This window comes from Poecilia reticulata, linkage group LG6, assembly GCF_000633615.1.
Source record: "Poecilia reticulata strain Guanapo linkage group LG6, Guppy_female_1.0+MT, whole genome shotgun sequence".
Classification (NCBI taxonomy): Eukaryota; Metazoa; Chordata; class Actinopteri; order Cyprinodontiformes; family Poeciliidae; genus Poecilia; species Poecilia reticulata.
The window spans coordinates 4,276,401-4,290,913 of record NC_024336.1 but is presented as its reverse complement, the minus strand read 5'-3'; the positions used below and the strand labels follow the sequence as shown (position 1 = coordinate 4,290,913).

General features: G+C 41.6%; 2 protein-coding genes across 4 annotated transcripts in view; one reads left to right on the top strand and one right to left on the bottom strand.

Moving 5' to 3' along the window:
- ska1 (spindle and kinetochore associated complex subunit 1) overlaps positions 1-5,480 on the top strand; it is a 13,036-nt gene extending 7,556 nt beyond the window's left edge. For both annotated transcript variants that reach the window (XM_008410901.1, XM_008410899.2), the window contains 2 exons: positions 3,722-3,891; positions 5,045-5,480. In XM_008410901.1, the coding sequence (XP_008409123.1) occupies positions 3,722-3,891; positions 5,045-5,193 (319 nt within the window). In that variant the 3' untranslated portion in view covers positions 5,194-5,480. The remainder of the gene's footprint in view (positions 1-3,721; positions 3,892-5,044) is intronic.
- A 1,683-nt stretch (positions 5,481-7,163) lies between these two features.
- Positions 7,164-14,513, bottom strand: part of znf609a (zinc finger protein 609a) — a 44,700-nt gene continuing 37,350 nt past the window's right edge. Inside the window, exons 7-10 of one of the 2 annotated variants that reach the window (XM_008410896.2) lie at positions 12,443-12,815; positions 11,796-12,140; positions 10,637-10,715; positions 7,164-7,774 (exon numbers count right to left, since the gene is read on the bottom strand). In XM_008410896.2, the coding sequence (XP_008409118.1) occupies positions 10,642-10,715; positions 11,796-12,140; positions 12,443-12,815 (792 nt within the window). In that variant the 3' untranslated portion in view covers positions 7,164-7,774; positions 10,637-10,641. The remainder of the gene's footprint in view (positions 7,775-10,636; positions 10,716-11,795; positions 12,141-12,442; positions 12,816-14,513) is intronic. The other variant, XM_008410898.2, reaches the window with a different exon arrangement.

Below are 14,513 nucleotides of genomic sequence, written 5' to 3'. Positions count from 1 at the left end.
GGGGGGGGGGGTGCACTGGCCCCCCTGGCCCCCCCTTTGGCGCCGCCACTGAGTGTTTGTAGCGGTGCACTGCTTTACCTGCTGTCTGATCCTCCATATGTCTTTTTTACTGCAGTGAGCCTCAATGTAGCCAAACTCCGTCAAGTATGGCATTGTTTTTATGTCGTATTAGCTTCGTTGCGTTGATGCATTTTGACGTACTTCAATTTTCCGTTCCTCCCAAACATGCCCATCCAGGTCGCACTGTCATTGTCCACGTGAGCGTTGAAGTCCCAATCAGAACAAGGGAGTCCCCAGGAGGGGCACTCTCCAGTACCCCCTCTAAGAACTCCAAGAAGGGTGGGTAATCTGAACTGTTGTTTGGCCTGTAAGCACAAACAGTCAGAACCCGTCCCCCCACCCGGAGGCGGAGGGAGGCTACCCTCTCGTTCACCAGGGTAAACCCCAATGTACAGGTGCCGAAATGGGGGGCAACAAGTATGCCCACTCCTGCCCGGTGCCTCTCACTGTGGGCAACTGCAGAGTGGAAGTATGTCCAGCCCCTGTCAAGGAGACTGGTTCTAGAACCAGAGCCATGCGTCGAGGTGAGACTGACTATTTCTAGCCAGAATCTCTCAGCCTCATACACTAGCTCCAGCTCCTTCCCCACCAGAGAGGTGACACTCCACGTCCCAAGAGCCAGCTTCTGCAGCCGAGGATCAGACCGCCAGGGTCCCCTCCCTCGGCTGCCGCCCATCACACAATGCACCAGACCCCTCTGGCCCCTCCTACAGGTGGTGAGCCCATCGGAAGGGGGACCCACGTCTCCTCTTTGGGCTGAGCCCAGCCGGGCTCCATGGGTAAAAGCCCGGCCACCAGACGCTCGCCATTGTGCCCCACCTCCAGGCCTGGCTCCAGAGTGGGGCCCCGGTGACCCGCGTCCGGGCGAGGGAAAACCAAGTCCAAAGTTATTGTGCATCATAAGGGGTCTTCAGGCTGCGCTTTGTCTGGTCTCTCACATAGGACCTGTTTGCCTTAAGTGCCCCTACCAGGGGCATAAAGCCCCAGACAGCATAGCTCCTAGGATCATTGGGACACTCAAACCCTCCCACCACGATAAGGTGGCAGCCAAAGGAGAGGGTGGCGTTATACCAATAAGGTATTTCATAGTTTGTCTACCTTTGTACCAAGAGAAAGATTGTGCACATGCTTTTAAATTTGAGGGTCGTTCTTGTGCCTAATTCAAAACAGTCAACAATAATTGCCACAAGTTTTCCAAATGTTTCCAAAACTGAGGAGGCATTGTGGCCTCTCAGGCCAGCTTACCATGGACTTAAGGTGTGTATTGAACCCATCTAGGGTTTCAGCAAAGGCATTAGAGTTTAATGTGACACATTAAAAAGATGGCAAAGATGCTGAACAGGTAGATCGAGTCTTTAGTGTAAGTAAAATTATTTGAAACTGTTAAAGTTGTTGTGATACCACCAGAAATGGCCTAACAGTGTTAAATAACAAGATGACAAAGCAAGGACATCCTGTATAATATTTTACTTTTTTTGTGTCATCCTTAAGAAAATCTGTGACCAGCTGTTTTTTTATTCAGCTCTGATCTGAGCTTTGTGTTCTCCTTTAACAGATTTATTTCTTCTCTTCTCTGTTCACATAAGTGATATTCTATTTGTTGCCTTTTTGCTGCTGGTTCATGTTCCTCTTCAGAGTTTCTCAGTCTCTCGAACTTGCTCCTCTTGTATAGCCTCCGCTACTGTGTTTTCATTATTTATCTCTTCTGGGGTAAATAATGAAAACACAGTCTCTGTAACTTGCTCCCTCACTTGTTGATCCACCGTGGTCTTACTGTATCGCCTCTTTAATCGACGCGCATGTCGATCCGATGTAGCGTTTACCTCGCAGTGACCCATATTCAGTGCTGGAGTCCAGTCTGGATTGAGCTAATCCATTTCATACGTCGGTTTGCCTTGAAGAGAACATATCAGAACACACATCAGTATTAATACTTTAAATTTGATAACGCTAGAAAACTTAGTTTACTTCACAATAATGGAATAACCCCGATGTCCACTGACAAATCTCGGACTAAGCTACATAAGAAATATAAGCCCGACCTAAGGTTGACCCACTTAAACAAACCCAACATAATCTGAACATGAGTACACCTGGACAAAATCATAGCAAAAAATTATGACACAACACCAACATAGCGAATTTAGACACTCACCAGAATGGAAATGTCTCGAGCAAACTTGTAGTAGTCTTGGGATGTTGGAGAACATAATATCAGGACGTCTCACCGCTGATACCCAGGACATTCATTTTCTTTTCGTTAGCTCCGATAGCTTAGCCTCCTCGCGTTGTTTCCAGGCAGGAAACAGTGAAACGAAAGTCCGTTTTCCATCTTTTTATCKTTTCGGTCGTGTGATCGGACATTACATCCAATAACGCAGMATCGTACCGTTGCTAAATTATTTAAAGAAACTTGGATTCAAAAGATCTGTGAGAAAGTCGTTTTTGCTGGTTATGTTTACTGTCCCTCAAGATGGCGCTCATATCGTTCACAGCAGAGTACGTCTACATCAGTGACGTCACGCTCTAAAGCTCAACATTGATCAACATTTTAGACAGAAAAGAATTGGTATCGGCCAAAATCGGAATTAAAATATCAGCAATCGGTGCAGCCCTAGTGGAAATTCTTCTATAACAGCAACTGTTCTGCTGCGGCAGCATCAGATTAAGTTAATAAATTGACATAGACGGCTGGTTCTGTTCTGGGGACTTCTCTGAACTCTGAACATGATTGCACAAAGGACACTTCATAACATAAAATACATAGTAGACATTTCTGAGCATCTGCTTCACTTGATGGTAACAAATCAACAGTGTCTCTAGTCAAAGACTTCTTTAGATTTGCTGTAAACCATCTCAAAAAACAGACACCTAATTACATAAGAGGCAGAAACTCTAGATGTATGTGATTGCACAGTTTGTCTAAAATGGATGTGTGGTCATACTGCACACATCAGAATTAGGTGAGGCTAGTCTGTGTGCCTCTCTGATGAAGCTAAAATCAACTTCCTTCTGTACTTGATGATACATCATGTTAATATCTCATTTGTCCCCATCATAGAAACATTTACTTTAACAAGAGTCTGGATGAGAAGAAAATAAGAAATTTATTAAAACCTTGCAAGGTGAGAACAGAAATTCAGAGTTAAAGACGTCTGTCAAGCCTGCACTGACCAACAGTGGCTCTGACTTCCTTTTATAGGTTCTCTTCAAATAAGAGAGATTTGATTGGACAATACGTGTGAATCCCTGATTGTTATGTACCAACAATTCTGTGAAGCCCAACACAGATCTACAATAGACAAACAGGTCTGGCCATTTGTCTATTGTTAAGGAAAGGAGGTTGTTCTCTGATGCTAAAGAGGGCAGATAACTTCTACGATGGGGGAGTAACACTTAGTCTCCAGGATCAAGGAGCTCTTGCTGTTATACGGCACTGTAGAAGTCTATAGGAGAGCAGCTTGAGCAATCTCATGATGAGATCATGCAGACACAAACTAAAGCACAAGAGGGGTGAGAAGCACATTATAAAATTTTTCGTTACAGTCCCCAGAGCTGATTTTGTGTATTCAACAATGTACTTCTGAGTTCATTTGTCCAGATCTGTTTTAGTTTTTTTTTTTCTTTTGGCTGACTGTCTATATGCATGTTTGTTTTTCAGTTACATGAAAGGACGTGTTTCATATGAGCAGCTCAATGCTGTGGTGGAAGGCATTAACACTGCTGTAGCAGCCAAGTATAAGATTCTCTGTCAGCCACTGAAGGCTCTTAATAATCATTCACGCAAGTTGCAGCAGCGCTTCAAGGACCAGGAAACCAAAGATACAAGAGGTATGCTGCAGGCTGTACACYCCCAACCAGCTGTGGATGAGAAAATCTGCATGCATTACCTCAGTTGATAAAATTGACTGAATTGTTTCTCCTTTGTCGTTTTCATGGAAACTCTCTAGATCAGTGGTCTCCAAACTACGGCCCGCGGGCTTGATGCGGCGCGCCTCCAGATTTGGTCCGGCCCCCTGAACAATACCAGAGGGTTTAGATTTTTTTTYATATACCCTATTTTCCGGACTATAAGCAGCTACTTTTTTCCTAAGCTTTGAACCATGCGGTTTATAGCCCAGAGTGGCTTATATGTGGATTTTTCTTCCACCACAGGGGTCTCTTTAGCAGCAAGTGAATCATTGGAAGTCAAAATTGGAAATAAAAGAAGAATGCGCCCATTAAAACGGAATTAAGTTTTAATAGGTAATTGAAATTTGAGAATGTTCTTGATCAGTTAAATAGCATTGAGGGGAAAAGGTTTTTTCGTTTTTTTTAATAATACTAGGATCATTGTGAGAATTTGAGGCATAGATATGAGGATCCAATAGATGGCAGTAGTGCAACAATAACGGGTGCAAGTTGCCGTTGAAATCTAAAGAAGAAGAAAGTGCCCATTTTCATTTAGCACATGCTAGTAGSAGACACAAAGGATSAGCACTTTTACTGTTRCACTTACTGTTCGGAAACGACCGTAATCAGTTCAGTTAAATCTAAACTTGGCAACTTTTTCCTTTTCAACCATAATAAACGTGATATTCAATTGACTTGTTATGACATAAATTTTGGGTGTCCGCCCCCCTCTGCTGCTGCTGCATCATTGTGGAAAACCTAGAACGGCAGAGATATCTGCGGCTTACAGTCTGGAAAATACAGTATTTATTTCATAAATAGTGTTATTTCCTGAATTTTTTCTGTGAAGAACCCAGAGAGGGTTATTTGATTGTGCTTTCTGGAAAACAATACATTTTTACATTTAGGCACTCCTGCAAACGTCACACTTTTACGTTTTACAAACTGACTCCGGCCCCCACCAGAGAAGGGAAAAGTTATGTGGCCCACAGGAAAAAGTTTGGGGACCACTCCTCTAGATGAATCTGGATAAGCTTGTGACACATCCACACAAAGACACTGATTAGTTTTTTCTTTTTTTCTGTACCTGCAGGACAGTTTTTTGTCGTGGAGGAGGACATGCATGAATTCACCCAGATGAAAGTGGACAAACGCTTTCAGGGCATCCTGAACATGCTGCGACAATGTCAGCGTCTCCGTGAGGTCAGAGGGGGCGGACTGGTCCGCTACGTGTTGATGTGAAAGGACACACTTCCTTCTTAGCCTTAACAGCATGACAACACTATAGGCTGTAATTATGTTATAGTGAGGCAGACTGTTGTGGATTTGATTTAACATTTGTCACATAACTTGTGTTAATGAGACAAAGTTTGTTCTCGTTTTGATTTGGATTGAATATTTGCTTACAGATAAAATTGCAAAACATAAAAGTCTTGATACATTTATTTTTACTCCGCTGAGGTCAGTATAGTCTAGTGTCTGTGTATGCTGTAGCTAAATTATGTCTTTCACTAAACCAATGGGATGCAGTGAACTAGCATTCATTTTGTCAGTTGCATTTGATGGAAATTGAGATGAAAAAAATCTGTTAAACCAGTACCTCGTTCCCGTTGCGAACATGGCTTTATTCTAGCTGAAAGTTCTTGTACTCTTAGGACAACATTTTTCTGCAATTCAGGCATTTACCAGCTTGGCCACTGCCTTCCTGTGTAATTCTACTGGAGAAATGTTCTCTCTTCCAGCACTATATGAGATAAAGTTTTTACCAGACTAGGTATTTACTGACATATTCTACACAATAATTTAACACACTGGACTGAGAAATGGCAGCGGGGTGAAAATTCCAGAACTTTAACAGAAAACATGAAGGAAGCAGATGCATCAGCCTTGCCTCGGTCGGACTGTCTCGGTGTGCGAATGGGTGAATGACTGAACGCAGTGTGAAGTGCTCTGGGTCCTCTGGACTTAATAAAGTCCAGTCCATTGACCATTTCCAAGCAAGTCCAGCTGGAAAATGAAATCAGCAACCATATAAAGCTTGTCAGCAGAACAAGCATGAAGTGCTCTAAACTGTCCTAGTAGATGCTGCGCTGATTTTGGTCTTTATGTGACCAACCATGAACAGATGATGTTATATCTGATCACAACTGCAGTTTTCTCAGAAATGTTGATTTTTTATCAGCTGTAAACCAAATTAGCAGAAACCAGTTTTTGAAATACATCAGTGTTGGAAAATAGGATTCAGCCTCTAAGTTTTTGCTCAGATTGTAATTCACAGAATAATCTATACCTGTCTTTCTCAAACTGTGTTCACGGGACCACTAGTGATCGGYGGGCGCCCCCTGCTGGTCTTTAAGGTACTACATGTTTATTTCGTTTGACTTGAGCTCAAAGCAAGACCCATACAGTTAACTTACCAAAGAATTGCATTTAAAAATGGATAAGTGACTTGAGACCTGATCACTCAAAAGAAAAGCTAAACATACCAACAACGCCAGGCTAACTTATATGATCAAAGGAATTCATGTTGGCAGGAATGTTTTAGTTTCTTGGGCTAAGTTGCAGAACTTTTATTAGAACACTATTCTGATACATAACATGCTGAAATGAGTGCAGTATGATGGGTCAAGGCAGTGAGTTGCACTGCAAATATCAAACTTTAAAAAGTTAAGTAGCTTTGTGTTAATATTGAATTACAGTCATTTGTTAGTCTTAACTTTTATCTAATTGATCCTACAGTATTCAAGTAAGATGCATTTGAAACATTCAAAGCCTTCGCTGGAGGAAACTCGCACTGTCCTTCCATGCAGATATTAGTGTGGGTTGATTGTTTCAGTCTTGACTGTTTAACTTGTAGCAGACATTTTGTTTAAAAATAATTTTAAAAAAACACACTCACAAACCAGGCAGTTAATCGCTGAAAAAAATTAATAGCTTCAACTTTATTTTTAAGGAAGCCAGATTGAAGCTGGGGACACATTATACAACTATAGGCGAAGATTTTGAAGACGAGGCGTTCTCACAGATGGGTTGTCAAAAATTCAAACATATTTGACTGATCAGGTCAGTTTCCCTTCATCTCACACCAACATTTCTGTTGTGATTGGCTGTGCAGCAGGTCCACATTAGCACTGCTGTGTCACAGCATCAGGCATCAAAACGGTGTCTTAAGGTACCGCCGTTTTGGTGAAAGAAATGACGCCGAGGTCAGGCAGCTTTCCAACAGCTACAAGTTTAATATCAGATCAACAACAGTAGAAAAACAGAGGCTAACAGACAAAAAGAAGAGTAAGAAATTCAACATCATCCAACAGACTCTTTAAAATAATTCCTCTGTACAATATTTACACACACATGCACACACTCGCATACACTACATTACATTTACACACGTCTCCTCAGCCAGCCTCTGGGTGTCCTCAGCGAATCCTTTTTTTCCATGATGACAGCGTTCTGAGTGGGGAGTGAGAGGACTTTGACATGTATGAGGATGAGAAGAAAACATGAACCAGTGAGACGATAGAACGATGCCGACYGCCCATTACACCACCTCCAGTCACGCTTCACCATCAGCGTGCCTCCGTTTCCACCTGCCAGCTCCACAGCGTCCCCTGTCTGAGAACCACTGCCTGTGCTATTCGGTCAGTGTGGAGGCGGCTGAACCACCMAGAACGAGCAGAACCATTTTGGTCCAGTCCAGCAGTGAGTCTGCTGAAAGTTCAGGGGTGGATGTTGAACATAAAGTGATGTCACAACAGAAAGATGCTTTCGTGTGAGTCAGTCACTTGAGTAGGATGGGTGGAGTTCAGCCAATCAAAACTACCTGCAGAGAGTTAGCATAAAAAAACCGCATGAAAAGGAATGAACACCAAAAAGACTAATTTCAAAGAGTTATTGGTTTCTGAGGATCTCAGGTTTTCATTAGTCATTTCTATGATCGTCAAAAGAGTTTTGATTCATAATTACAACTATAAAATCTATAATGGTTATTACAAAACCCCAAAAGAAATTCTCAGAAATGACTTTCATTTCTATGGGTTTCTGTGGGTTTAGTTTTTCTGTTTTTTAATAAAAAAACTTTTTTGTGGATCTTTAACTGCAGTGGCAAAAAACCCACAACCTGTTACTAAAATAGACTGAAATGGATTTTGAAAATATTTTATCACCACCTTTGTATGCCTTTTAATATTTATTGCAATGAATACAAAATTGCTCATCTGGATTTTCTAGCAGTTATATTGTTGGTTCCCCTCTGATGATGGCTTGAACCCCACAGTGGCCTTGCGCTGGCCTCCTGTATATAAAATCATCATTTGTAGACGTGTCAGCATTTTTCCTCATGCCTGTTTAGTACTTTGTTTTTTGAAAAGGTTCAAAATCAATGTCTACTTTTTATTGGTTCATTTTCAGTTAAAAAATATTCGTCATTACTTCTAACAGTTTCAAGATATTTTAGTGACCATTAACTGAGGGAACCAACAACGTAGTCAGGTCTTTTTGATCAGGTCATCACCTGAACAGTGATGACTTGACGAGTCTCCACTAGGGATGCTCCCGATCAGGTTTTTTGCTGCCAATTCTGATACCAATCACCAATGAGGCCGATCTCTGATCTTTGCCAATCACCTGGATTGACTTAATTTTTTACTTTACGTATAAATGCTACTATGTGATCTGACAAAATAAAAAAATTATCTGACAATAAATTCACCTAATTTAGGCATAAAACATGCAAAATACTTGTAGGTACAGCAGCTATTCAGTCAAAAAGACAACTGAAAAACCTGCAATCAGTAAAATAATTAATAGTAAGGTTCTCAGTACCATAAATTATACATGAGTCAAATAAATCTGCCTATATCAAATAATGTCAAGTAAAAAAGGAAACATTCACTCAAAGTCAAACACAGRCTGCATCAAAATAAACGATCCTTCCTGATAGCATGGCCAGCTGATTAATGCTGATTCTGATTGGTTGTTTCTGACCGAGCAGAGCAATTCTGCACATCACAGGAGGCAGRGGAGATCGATTATTTTTTCAGAGATTATCTGTCTTGTGTTAGGATGGCRAAAGTTTTAGTACATATCTAAAATCTTTTCTTTTTTAAAGTTATGTGCTGCAGCTTTAAGCAGAGATTCGGTGTGAGAGTTCACTGCAGGTGGAACAGAAACGGCACTACGCCTGTGAAATATTACTTACTACCAGCAGCGTGTAGCGGCTGGTAGTAAAACAGAACCGGCATCTTACACCGCTATCTCGAAAACTTTTATTATTTTTCAGGTTATTTGTTTAGCTTTCTGACCGTGATGCTAATCTGGGTGAGTGTCGGTAGTTGTGCGCTGCTTTACCGGCCGCTCTGGATGTCCTTTTTTCCTTCGTTGAGGCTTGATGTAGCCAAACTCAGTCAAGTGCTTGTTTTTAAAGATTCTTGATTTCATTCACACAGCAGCAGAAACACAGCTCTGTGGCAGTCTTCCATTCATCCGTCTTTACGAGGCAAAAGAATCAAGAGTTTCTGAATGACTCCCTATAAACTGCAGGTTTATTCAACATTTTGTTTCGCATATTATAGTTGCATCCTATAGACAGGAATTGGTTCTCTAAAGTGCAGAATTGCAGGTCTGCTTTTTTACCTTGTGATATCCTTTTTTTTTTTGCAGCAAATGCAATTTTTTTTTCTAGTTTATATTTTATTAAAATGACATGCTACAAATGTCTTAGTTATCAGTGGAATAATCTTTACTGACRTTACTCCAGTCAACCCCTTTTTTATAATAACTGAACTTTGCAGGTTTTCTTTGGTATTTTGATTTATTCCTAAATCACTGCATGGGCTTCTTGTCTGTAAAATTATAAAATTTTAAATATTAGTCTTCTAGGCCCTGAATGGTGGTGTACTGAAATCCAATTCAGAGTTGATGGTGGAGACTAGAGGTGATCGCTGATCACGGTCTCTTGTTGCCGATCACCTGTATCTCATTTGCTGATCTCCTCTTTCCTTCACACTGCTGCAAGCGCCCAGCAGTAAATCCTAAGCAATGTGGTGAGGAACTTTAATGCTCTGAGAGTTAATGGGGAAGTTTGGGTGTTGCGGTGGAAAATTAACTCTGGGATGAAGCACGTCAAAATGCATCAACACGACGAATCTAATGTGACATTTAAAAACAAGCACTTGACTGAGTTTGGCTACATCAAGCCTCAACGAAGGAAAAAAGGACATCCAGAGCGGCCGGTAAAGCAGCGCACAACTACCGACACTCACCCAGATTAGCATCACGGTCAGAAAGCTAAACAAATAACCTGAAAAATAATAAAAGTTTTCGAGATAGCGGTGYAAGATGCCGGTTCTGTTTTACTACCAGCCGCTACACGCTGCTGGTAGTAATATTTCACAGGCGTAGTGCCGTTTCTGTTCCACCTGCAGTGAACTCTCACACCGAATCTCTGCTTAAAGCTGCAGCACATAACTTTAAAAAAGAAAAGATTTTAGATATGTACTAAAACTTTYGCCATCCTAACACAAGACAGATAATCTCTGAAAAAATAATCGATCTCCYCTGCCTCCTGTGATGTGCAGAATTGCTCTGCTCGGTCAGAAACAACCAATCAGAATCAGCATTAATCAGCTGGCCATGCTATCAGGAAGGATCGTTTATTTTGATGCAGCCTGTGTTTGGATCTCACCAGTTTCACCTCCGTGGAGGGGGGTACATGGATGGGGCTGACGCTTGCTGACTTGCAACAATGGCTGAAGAGGAGAGACCTGCAAGGACATACCAGACATCAGAAACGTTCAGCATCAAACTCCTGAGCCAGTCACTGAGGAAAGGTGAAGACGCCTGCAAATGGCTTCGATCAACCTGAGAATCAATGTCTGGTGATGTAACAACATGCTCTCATGTGGAGGTGACCTTTAACCTCTTCCCTGAAGTTATAATGGGAAGAAATCTCTGAATGCCCTTACCACAGGAATAACTGGCTTGTGGCGTTCATAGCGACGTCGCTTTTTGATCCTTTGATGTTGGCTCTATCATTGTGAAACAGAATTCACCAAGCGTTGGATTGTTCACCCACTAACAGGGAACGTGAGCTGGGATTAGACCGTCGTGAGACAGGTTAGTCTTACCCTACTGATAATGTGTTGTTGCAATAGTAATCCTGCTCTGTAGGATTCTTTCAGGAACTGTACTAACCATCTGTCTTCATGTCACAGGGTACTTATAGTAATTAGAATGTTCAAATATTGTCTTTATTATGCTGGAAAAAGTAGCTGAGCAGTAGAACATCTGCCATGTAGTCTGAATGGACCAATTCCAATATTTTCACCTCTCCGCCCCCCCAAAAAAATCCAATCTGTGCCTCTTCCAAATGTGGAACTAATCCTGAAACGCATCCATTAGTTCTCAAAGCATCTGCAGTCTGAACACTCATGTCACATTTTACCAGATCTTTACATCATTGATGTGAGACATGGATCATAATTCTGTGCCAGAAGAAGTCAGACGGTAGATCTGGATGCAAACGATGGCTGAAAATTATGAATAAGCATATGTGCATACATATGCTTATTCATAATGCATATGGATTTATGGATATGGAGGACTGTGTATGTTTTACTAAGGGGCGGATGAGAGATTTGAACATATTTTAACTTCCTTGACTTTCAAAAAGAAAATTGTTCCTATCAACATATTTTTAAGGTGTAAAAGTCTTGAACAAGAAGGTCTGGAAAGCATCAGGAGAATAAAATCTCACCCCCATTAGAAAGTCAATTAAAAACTTGATTATCAGGTTGTTTTGTGTTTTGACACATTCGTACTGTATGGCAGCATGCGGATCTCACCCGCAGCGTAGGACAGGTCATACTGTCCTGACAGCAGAGGGTATCCCAGGTGATGATGGGGAGGAATGACGCGATGTGAAGGAGAAGATCGAGGCCGAGCACCCTCTCTCTCACGCTCCCTGTCCCGTTCCCAGTCTCGTTCTCGTTCCTGCACCATTTTATTGTCTTGAACGGAGGGCGATTTGCTTTTATAATGGCTGGCATGCTGCTGCAGCAGATCCAGAGCTTTGGCCTCACTGGGCGGCTTCACAGTTGGACTTGACCTGGAGGGTTTCTCCCCATCCTCCCCTCCTGCCACTTTCCCTCCATACGAAGAAAAAGGGTAACCGGCCTGCAGGTATGAAGCTGAGGACAAAGTAAGCAAATTGCCACTGTGAGGCTGCTTTCCAACTACAGTAGGGAGAACAAGCATTACATCAATTTCATAAAATAATGGCCAAAGTAATTTTTTTTTATTTGCCAAAAGTGATTTTGGCAAAAAAAAAAAAAAAAAAAGTTCCCACCTCAGAAAAATAAATCACTTAACAAGAACTGATTTTGTGTTCTATTTTTATTATATTTTTCAGAAACAAGTTAGAGGGTGAAAAACGAAAACGGTGCCAAAACGACACCCCGTTATTAAGATAACCAACATGAACCAACATTACCTGGGTAGTTCTGCATCATGACTGCAGGCATGCCTCTGTACCCGGGGTGGCTGGGATCAAAGCCCTGGCTGTAGCCATAAGGTCCCTGCATGTAGGACACATAGCCCTGATGTTGGGCCAGCGAAGAGGTGAACTGCATGTGGGGGACGCGGACCTCCTTCCCTCCACCTTGGTGATCCTCTGGGGGCAGTGGAGTTCTGCCCTCCACTCCTTTCACCTCCTCCTTCTGAAGGCTCTCCTTTACCCGCGGCTTGTCCTCCTTAGCCTTCCTGTCTCGCTCCTTCTCATCTTTCCACCTTTCTTCTTCTTGCTGTCTTGCAGCTTCTGAGTATTTACTGGGATACACGTAGGGCCACAGGCGAGAGTCTGGCTCCTGGGAACAAGAAGAAAACTTGAGAAAAGTAGTTTTATGACAGTTGTATAAATGTCACAGAACTAAATATGCTATTTATGAGAGATAATGCTCATTTCTGGAGCTGCTGTCACTTTCTCGACTTGTCATGTGTGCCAGCAGTTTCAGAACCATGTTTCAGGTGGGTTTAATTGTGAATTTAAGCACTTTTTGTGGAACATTGATAATGAAGTTTGTGTATCAAACATAATTGGCCTCTATTACTATACATGGTGCAGGTGTATTGGGTTAAAGGAGATATAATCTACACTGCTGAATGACATCAACATATCATGCTACTTTTGTTGTGATGTCAAAGTCTCACTTCATTTTTAGTCCATACTTTATACGTACGTGATGAAAGATCAATCAACAAGTGCCCCCAAATGGTTACTGCGGGTTAGGTCTAGCCATACCCACGAAGGTCAGAACCTACTGCTGAATGAGCTTCACAATGTGCTAATTTCAAGTAATTAATGACAAAGATCTTAACATGTTTAAAATTAGCGATTTTTAAAAAATATACATAGGTTACAGCCAGGGGTGAAGGTAAGGGAGTACGGCAGGGTACTGCGTACCCCTAAAAGATTTAGCGGGGGTATGCAGTACCTGCAAGAGAGGGGAGCGACTGTCTGCTGTAAAGAATCAAAGGGGTCACTGTGCAGCCGCGAGTGCGCCCACTAATTAGCCGAGACTGATTAGTTTTTCAAGAACAATCTAAAACACGACTTAATCAGTTAATAAATAACTTTTCTCCCATTTCTTATTGTTTCTGAACTGTTCGTGCTTTGCTAGAGCAGCGGTGCAACACATCGATCTCAGAAAGTTTTGAATCGATCTCGGCATGAGGTGGCAAACTGAACGCCACCAGGAGGCTGAGAGCAGCAAGTCCTCCTCTGGGTCCTTATCAAAACGTTTGTAACTTTATTAAAGAACAACAAAACATGTTCAAATTAATGATCCAACAACAATAATCTCAGTGATTATTGTTTCAACAAGGTGTTGCACAATTCTGTGCGTTTCAGTTTCATTACCAAGATAACTAGCAGAGTAGGAGTTTAAAATTAACGAATCAACCACCGCTGTGTTCAGGGAGCTTATTAATGATCGCAAAAATAAATATCAAGCCTGCAAACCTAATATCGTAACGGACTGAATGTTTTTAACGTAATCTCTGGTCGGCTTRTGGAGCGCAGGAGGTTGCCATGGCAACGGGTCTGCTTAAATGACGGAGAGAGACGGAGAGTAAAAATGTGCGAGTGGTTTAGAGTTGATCACCTGTTCGGGTTGTTTTACCTTTGTCTTGGCTCATCACAGCCGCTGTAATTTCTGAACATTCAATAAACGACAAACTTGGACTAATTACCTAGTTCTTTGTGACTATACGTCAATCACAACAAACATCAAACACGGTAAATACGTTTCATTAAGTATTTAACAAACAAATGGCTTCTATCGCGAAATTGTGTGAAATTAAATTAATTGTCTAATATAAAAAATAGTTTGGTGCCGTCAGGGCTCAGAGTCTGAGAGGCTTTTCCTTTATCAAACAATTTTGTGTTTTGCCTCTTATTTAGTGGACATATTGATGTTGATGAGATTTTCTCCAAAATAATAACCTTTTTCAAGCTTTATAGCTTCACTGTTGAAAATGAGGCTCTAACATTCACAAATGACATT